At 48.8% G+C, this 9,080-nt stretch overlaps 1 protein-coding gene across 1 annotated transcript in view; it reads right to left on the bottom strand.

Moving 5' to 3' along the window:
* Window positions 1-3,714, bottom strand: part of AFAP1 (actin filament associated protein 1) — a 93,729-nt gene extending 90,015 nt beyond the window's left edge. Inside the window, exon 1 of the mRNA XM_010854528.1 lies at window positions 3,542-3,714. Coding sequence (XP_010852830.1) covers window positions 3,542-3,668 — 127 coding nt within the window. The 5' untranslated portion in view covers window positions 3,669-3,714. The remainder of the gene's footprint in view (window positions 1-3,541) is intronic.
* Window positions 3,715-9,080: the final 5,366 nt, after the last annotated feature.

Here is a 9,080-nt window from a genome sequence, read left to right as displayed (position 1 = left end):
TGAGCACCCTCCTGGGCTGGATGCTGTTAACAGACTTGCTCGCTGCTGATAAGACTGACACACTCTCATACCTTCAGGCCAGCGTATTCAAGTTGGGAAGACAAACATATGCATGCTCGACTCTCAGGAGATGTGGGGAGCAGGGAACCGGAAGGCGCTAATTCGGGCCCAGTGCACTTTACACGCAAGGGCTCAACTCCCTAGACCTAGAAAAAACTGCTCAGTGATCACCTACAAGGGGTTGAGCACGATGTCACGGGCTGGGAAAAGACAAAGTCCCTGACCTGCAGAAGCTACAACAAAGACCAGAATCTTGGCAGAGGACTGGAAACAGTCAAAAAAAGAAAAAAAGAAAGATAAAGGATGAATGGAAATTCTACTGCCAAAACAATCAGTGCATGAGTTTTAAGCAGAATAAAGAGCTGAAGAGAAAATCAGTGAATTGGAAGGTATGGGGAAGGTATTCTACATCCAGAACAAAGCAGGGAGGGAAAGGGTGTTGGAACCCACTGAGCAGAGGAAGAGAGGAAGGGAAACCAGGGGGACCAGACAGCAACTCCAGAGGCAGGAGGCCCAAACTGCGCCCAGTTCAGACCAGTGGTCTCAGGTGACCGACCCACGGTGTACACAGAAGAGATGAGGCTGCGAGAAATGTTGCCTCTGCCAGCAAAAGCAAGAGTAGGAGATAACAGTCAACAGTCACTCATATCTGCCGTGCCAGGCAATCTTTGGAAGTTTTATATCATCTTGTCAATCTGCACAACATCCCTCTGAGGTAGATGCTGCTACCCCTTTTTTCCACAGGGGTGGAGACTGGGCATTGACACATTGAGTAACTTGTTCAAGGTCACAGCCTGGGTGATGGGCAGAGACAGAGAGCAAAGCCCACATGACTTCACAGCAGTCTCTCTCAGCTCAATCCCACTGATTCTGTTTCTCTGACGACCTCTGATTAACAAACCTGCTTTCCTGCAAGTCTGGGATTTTGGTAAGTGTGAAGGTGAGTAGTCGTGTCCGACTCTCTGCGACCCCATGGACTATATAGTCCATGGAATTCTCCAGCCCAGAATACTGGAGTGTGTAGCCTTTCCCTTCTCCAGCGGATCTTTCCAACCCAGGGATTGAACCCAGGTCTCCCGCGTTGCAGGCGGATTCTTAACCAGCTGAGCCACAAGGGAAGCCCAAGAACACTGGAGTGGGTAGCCTATCTCTTCTCCAGCGGATCTTCCCGACCCAGGAGCACCACATGTCATAAAGGGCCTTGTAGGCAGCCTGAGGGGCCTGGGGTTCATCCATGGGCAATCATAGGTAGAGAAAGGGCTCAGACAGGGAAGCAGCAGCATCGCTTAAAAGCAGGCTTTCAGCCCTATTTTTGTCTCTGTCTCAGAGACAGTGGCTCAGTGGCGAAGAATCCACCTGCAAATGCAGGATCCCTGCATCAGGAAGATCCCCTGCAGGAGGGAATGGCAATCCACTCCAGTGTTCTTGCCTGGAAAAGCCCATGGCCAGAGGAGCCTGGTGGGTTATACAGTCCATGGCATCGCAAAGAGTCAGGCACAAATGAGCACATGGAGCTCTCTCTCCATCCTACTGGCCCTTTCAATCTGACTGACCCCAAAACACCGTGCTCATCCTGCACTTCTGTCTCAGGGACTCAGGCAGCTCTCATTCCACCTGTTACCAGATCCTTGAGCCCACTGCCCAGACTGACCAGCAGAACTTTCTGAAATGCCAATCTAACTTTGTCAAATCATGGCTTTGCACACTAAAAAGCAAAGAACTGCACATTTAGATGGCTGGAGTGCATGGCATGGGAATTATATCTCAGTGAAGCTGTTTACAGTAAACCTCCACATCTCATCCAGGTGTCTCCTGCCTTCAAGATTCTAACCCCGTATCCCCCAGGAACTGCCCCCAGCCCCTACCCCACTCACTCTCTCTCACTAAGCGGGTCTGGGGGCATCCGCCTCTCGGGTGCTCTCCTAACACAGATGCTCTGTCCCCACTACTCTGTCTTACCCACCGTGCACCAACGTGGGGACACAACAGGCCTGAGCATGCTGTCTTTACCAGGGCCTGCGGGCAAGGCTGTGCCCTTGGCTGGCATTGGGGAACATGAATTTCAGAAGCGTTTCCAACACTGCTTAATTGATGAGGTTGGTCTAACGTTGGTGCCTAGACTGTTTGAGCAAACAACACGATCGACGCCAAACACCTGCTGCGATGGCTCATTTTGTGTGCCAACCTGACTGGGCTCAGGGATGCTCAGAGAGCTAGCAGAACGTTATCTCTGGGTGCTTCTGTGAGAATGTTTCTGGGAGAGATGAGCATTTGACTTGGAGAACTGAACAAAGAGGATGGTCCTCCCCGTGTGAGTGGACGTCCTCCAGTGTGCTGAGAATCTGAACACAACAGAAAAGGGGAGGAAGGGTGGACACACCCTCTGGGCTGGAGTCAAGTCATCCGTCTTCTCCTGCCTTCAGACACTGGTGCTCCTGCTGCTCTGATCAGGACGCACACCGGCAGCAACCCTCCCGCCCCCACCGCCCCTTCTCGGACCTTCCGACTTGGACTGAATTACCATCTGGTAATTACACCACCGGCTTTCTCGGGCCTCAGGCCTGCAGAGGGCAGGTCGTGTCACTGCTCAGCCTCTGAGGCCACATGAGCCAATCCCTATCCCAGATCTTTCCATCTCACTTGGTAGCTCCGTGCGTTCTGTTCCTCCAGGGAACCCTGACCAACAAACCTCCTCTCCTGTGAGTCTGCGATTTGGGTATGTGCCAGGCAGAGGGTGCCTATGTGGCCAGCCCCCAGGAAAGTCCTTGGGCACTGAGTCTCCAGTGAGCTTCCCGGAATAGAAGCATGGCACATGGGCAGCTACATTTTTGTCGCTGAGGAGACAGTGCGATCTGTGTGAGCCTCGCGAGAGGAGGAGCACGAGGAAGCCCGTGCGTGGAACCCTCCAGACTCGGCTGGAGTCTTTTTCCCTTATAGCCTGTCTGGGTGTCCTTACAAACTCTGTGATGAATCCCAGCCATGAGAAAATACAACTCCATGCTGAGTCCTAGCAAACCTCCCAATGTTGGATGATTTTAGGGACTCCAACAATGAACCCATTATCCCATTAACTCCTTAAAGGCTTTATCTTTCCAAACCCAGGACTCACACAGTCCCTGGCACATAGTAAGGCCTTCAATGACAACCTGAGGAGTAAATAAATTCATTCATGAATGTGTTCTAGAAAGATGAGAATTAAGGATGGCTTAGAGGCAAAAAGGTGTTACTAGTGGTAAAGAACCCGCCTGTCAATGTAGGAGACATAAGAGACAAGGGTTTGATCCCTGGGTTGGGAAGATCCCCTGGAGAAGTAAGTGACAACCCACTCCAGTATCTTTGCCTGGGAAACCTCACGGACAGAGAAGCCTGGGGGGTAACGGTCCATGGGGTCGCAGAAGAGTCGGTCATGACTGAAGCGACTTAGCACTTGAGGCCAAAAGAGACTGGAAGAAGACAGACCAGAAGTCTGAGAGGGACATACCTCTGGACGACTGTATCCTCAGCAGGATGTCTGTGATGACTGCCTTTTTCTCCCTGACAGTTGAGGTGAGATACTCGTGGTCCAGGAGTTCAAGAAAGAGACGAAGTTCAACTATTAACTCTTCCATTGCTGAAAATGAAGGAGAGGAGAGAAGGGTACCGTGAGACCCATCAATTTGCAAATGTCAGAATGAGTGCAGGGTTTTACTCAAAGCACTCTGTGTTTAGCTCGATGGATGACTCTGGTTTTCCAACACAAACACAGGTCGTCTCAGAGATGCGTGCATCATCTTCTAGACCGACTGCTCCTTGGTCGCTCCCTGCTCGGAGGCGACGGTATTCGGCTGGGAGGGCTCCAAAGCCGCACTGCCGACAGATGGAGTCACGACTCAAGAGCCTGACACCATCATTTGGTGGTAACTGCATGATATTAAATTTCAGTGTCCAGGAGGATAGACGGGAGTTTAAAATGCCAAATAGCTTTCAGACAACCACTAGGACGTGGTTTCAGAAACTCAACATCCAACCCTGTGCTTCTGCAGGGCTGGCTCCCTCCCCAGGAAGACTGAGCGCATTTACAGTTACAACAAGGGTCCCGGGGAGGACCGCGATGGCAGCTCAAGTCCTGACTTCCGTCACGCCTTTCATTTCTAGGGTTAAAGCAGATTCTCCCTCTGACTCCCACAGGACTGGACTGCAGGGCTGACGTCAGCGAGCTTCACCCCACGATGTGAACCTCTGAGAGACACCAACATTCTTTCAGGGTATCTGCGAGGTCAAACTATCTTCACGACACTGTGTCATCATTCACTATTTCCTGCACTAACGGTGCAAATGAAAGGGAGGGTAAGCTGTCGGCATCTTAGTGCAAATCAAAGCAGTGACACCCAACTGGACTCTCGGTCGATATATTCTTCACTTACACACTAGCAGTAAAAATAAATAAAATTTACAGAATGCTGCTTTCACTTAAGAGCCCCTTTGATGAAGCAGTAAAGATCACTGCTGTTATTAGATCTCGGCCCTGGAGGAAACCTTTTTAATATGCTGTGTGATGAAGCAGGAAGAATGCATGACAAGTGTCTTAGCCGTGAGGTACACAGAGCCACTCTCTTCATGCAGCACCGAAGAAGAAATGAGAAACAAACCACAATTATCCAGACCTGAGAATGTGACCAACATTTCCTCAAAAATGAACAAACCTCATCACATCCAGGTAAACAATGACAGCATTTGTTGCCAAGGATACAATTTGCGCTTCCAGGTGAAAATAAGAATTTCAAACACAGGCATCCACCACCAGGAGCATCATGGCTTTCCAACAGAGACTTTTCCAGTGAGATTAGGAATGACACCGAGGAACGTGATCTCCTGGTGTATAATGCAGTGTGTCCACATTCGGAAGATCTACGCAACTCAGGAAATCATCATGTCATAAATTCATGTGTGGGTAAAGACACAAGTAAGGTGCAGAATAAGCTGAAATATCCTCATGTAACAGAGAAATCACCGACTCAATGGATATCAGTCTGAGCAAACTCCGGGAGATGGTGAAGGACAGGGAAGCCTGGTGGGCTGCAGCCCATGGGGTCGCAAGGAGTCAGACATGACTTAGCAACTGAACAGCAATAACTGAGAGTAAGTGCTCTCTGATACAGCGTCAGAGTCCACATTGCCATGAACCATTAAGAAACTACCACTTGCTGAGTTTCAGTGCAGTGTCAAAGAATATCCACAATTTTCTGGAAAGGTACTAAAATATTCTGCAGTTTTCCGAGTACATATCTGTGTGAGGCCAGACTATCTTTATGTACTTCCACCAAAACAATGGTTCATAACAAACAAAATGCAGACGCAGACACAAGAATCCAGCTTTCTTCCATTAAGCCAGATCCTGAAGATACTTGCAGAAACATAAACAATGCCACTCTTCCACACACTATATCACTTTGGTAAATGCAGTTACTTTGCATAAATATATTAATCAGATCAGATCAGATCAGATCAGTCGCTCAGTCGTGTCCGACTCTTTGCGACCCCATGAATCGCAGCACGCCAGGCCTCCCTGTCCATCACCAACTCCCGGAGTTCACTCAGACTCACGTCCATCAAGTCAGTGATGCCATCCAGCCATCTCATCCTCTGTCGTCCCCTTCTCCTCTTGCCCCCAATCCCTCCCAGCATCAGAGTCTTTTCCAATGAGTCAACTCTTCTCATGAGATGGCCAAAGTACTGGAGTTTCAGCTTTCATTCCTCCCAAAGAAATCCCAGGGCTGATCTCCTTTAGAATGGACTGGTTGGATCTCCTTGCAGTCCAAGCGACTCTCAAGAGTCTTCTTCAACACCACAGTTCAAAAGCATCAATTCTTCAGTGCTCAGCCTTCTTCACAGTCCAACTCTCACATCCATACATGACCACAGGAAAAACCATAGCCTTGACTAGATGAACCTTTGTTGGCAAAGTAATGTCTCTGCTTTTAATATCTCAAAAATCTTCCAGACTTAAATTCTAGTATGATAAATAGCCACAGATATAACCACACAAATAAAAAAAAAAGCTCTTTGGGATTCTCAACACGTATTTTGAAACCAAAAAGTCCTAAGCAAAAAGTTCAAGAACCACTGGTCAATGGGATTCTTCCCAAATCTACTGAAATCTACAACACCCTCCAGAAAAAAGGATCTTAACTGAGGCCACTCTTAGCTGCCAAAGTTCCCATCATTTCAGATAAGTGGGCAGAGAAATGGCAAATGAGTTCAGGGTAGGCAAGGTGTGTGCTTGGTGGTTCCCTTTTCCTGATTTCCCCTCCATGAAATGAAGAAGCCAGAAAAAGCCAGTCTTTAAGGTCTTTTTCATCAGGAAGACAATTTTCTGATGATTCTAAGTAGAAAACAATCTCATCTATACTTCAGAAATGAAGGGCTGCCGGTATTAATCATAATAGCCAAATATGTGGAAACAACCCCAATGTCCATCAATGGGTGAGTGGAAAAATAAAATATGGTTCATTCTTACAATGATAAATGATCCAGCCTGAAAAAGAAAGGAAAGTCTGACACATGCTACACCATGGGTGAACTCTGAGGACATTATGCCAAGTGAGGTAAGCCAGTCACGAAAGGACGAGTACTGCATGATCCCACTTATACGAGGTCCCCAGAGCTGTCAAACAGCTGTCAAACAAGCTGTTGGTATTTAGTTGCTAAGTCATGTCCGACTTTTTTGTGACCCCATGGACTGTGATCCGCCAGGCTCCTCTGTCCATGGGATTTCCCAGGAAAGAATACTGAAGGGGGTTGCCATGCCCTCCTCCAGGAGATCTTCCCTACCCAGGGATCGAACCTGCGTCTCCTGTGTCTCCTGCATTGTAGGCGGATTCTTTACCACTGAGCCAGCAGGGAAGCCCAGAACTCAAAGAGAAAGGAAGATAGTGGGTACCAGGTGCTGGGGGAGGGGACGGAGAGTCAGTGTTGATGGGGACAGAGCTGCAGGTGGGCAAGATGAAAGTTCTGGTGCCGGATGGCACTCATGGTCACACACTTGTGAACACCTGTAATGACACTGAATTATATACTCAAAAAGGCTTAAAATGGGAAAATGAATGTTACATGTGCTGTTCAGTCACTAAGTCGTGTCCAGGTCTTTGCGACCCCATGGACTGCAGCACGCCAGGCTTCCCTGTCCTCCACTGTCTCCTGGAGCTTGCTCAAACCCATGTCCAGTGAGTAGGAGATGCCATCCAACCATCTCATCCTCTGTTGTCCCCTTCTCCTCCTGCCCTCAATCTTTCCCAGCATCAGGGTCTTTTCTGTTGAGTCAGCTCTTCACATTAGGTAGGCAAAGTATCTGTTTATTTTACCACAATACAAACAAAATCAACCTTGCCCAGAAATTCAAGGGCTGCCAATAGCTATAAGCAAAAAATGTTAAAAATGTTTATGGATCTATGTTACGCTGGCAGTACCCACTCTTCATCACCATCTGTATACTTCTTTATCAAAAATGCCTCTTGCATTTGCCAAATCATATTCATCCTGCAGTTCTTCCCTGGGGTTTCACCTAGCAGCATCAAAATATCTGGAGGACTAAAGACAGCACCTGCCCTAACCCATCTCCCTGTGCTGCTTTCACAGAGCTCCCCTCAGGGATCCACTGCAGGGCTGGGGGTTTCCTGGAATCACCACTGGGATCCTGCCCAGTCCATGCCCTGCAGACAACAGCACCCTCAACTACAAGCTGGACTCTGAACAGCATCTATACCACCAGGCCCAGCAGACAAGCCCCCAACCCCGCTCCCAGGTCATAATAGCTGGACCACCCTAGCTCAAGCTGGTCAGTCTTCCCTCTGTACATCTCGCCTGGGACTAGGAACTCTTAGCCAGTTGCGATCTCTTGAACTGAAGACGTGTGAACTCAGGAGCTACGGAGCTGCCATGCTTAGGCACATACATGCCGGAGTGTGAAGTCATTAACAGAGGAAGAAAGAATGAAGTTACACCCTGAAGAGGACATGCAGACATTCAGAGGCAAGAGAGAGGATGCGCCAGGCAGACAGGGCGCAGGATGGATTCCTGAGACTGTCTTGGAATTTTTCAGTTACCTGTGAGCCTGGGCTGCCCGTGAATTGCCTGAGATACCTGCGTCCTTCTCATAAATTTTCATTTCATTGTTTACTAAGCTACTGTGTGGTTTTCTTTTCACCTGAAACTGCATCCAAAAGATTCTCAAAGCAAAGCTCTTTTTTGCTCCTCAGAAGGCAAAACATTCCCAGATCAGAGACCCGAAACCATTAGAAAAGTTCCATACATCTAGCATCTCCCACAGACTGAACAAACCACATGTACCCTTAACAGGCCCTTCAAACCCCTTTCCCCTAGCCTTCTCTAATTCAACATCCCCAGTAAGCTCCTCCCAACTCAACCCTCCCAAGTCACTAAACTCTTTCCTCTCTTACCAGCGGTGCCAATAACCAGGCGCTGACTGACCTTAAGATTTGTTTTTTCCTCAAAATAGCCAGTCAGCTGGTTAGGAGCAAGCTTTATGCTCTGCTTATCTCCCAGCACCTGACAGCTGCCTAGCAGCACAGGCCACGAAGAAACCACACAAGAATCGTTGATGGCGAGAGACAAAGTAGGGGAAGGAGCACTTTCTGAGACCCTGTGGATGAAAGGCGTTCTTCTCGGCATCTACACGGGACACTGTAATTCTCACAGTAATGCTGAGAAGACTCACTCGGCCCCACAGACAGGGGGACCAGAGGCCAGGGCCCACTTGTTCCCCGACATGGCAGTCACAGGCACGGGACACTGTTCTAGCCCCTTTACATGCATGACTTCATGCAGGCTCCCAACAGTCCCAGGAGGTGCAAACTGGTCTCACCCCATTTTATAGGTGAAGAAGCTGAGGCTCAGAGGTGGCCTAAGGTTATGAAGCAAATAAGTGTCTGAGCCCCTCCTCCAGGTAACAATATGCTAACAGCCACACAGCTGGAATGGAACAGGACAGGTCTGAACGCAGCTCTGACTCCAAAGGCCCTGCT

The sequence above is a fragment of the Bison bison genome, unplaced genomic scaffold (assembly GCF_000754665.1).
Source record: "Bison bison bison isolate TAMUID 2011002044 unplaced genomic scaffold, Bison_UMD1.0 scf7180017864342, whole genome shotgun sequence".
Taxonomy (NCBI): Eukaryota; Metazoa; Chordata; class Mammalia; order Artiodactyla; family Bovidae; genus Bison; species Bison bison.
This window is presented reverse-complemented; position numbering and strand designations above follow the sequence as displayed.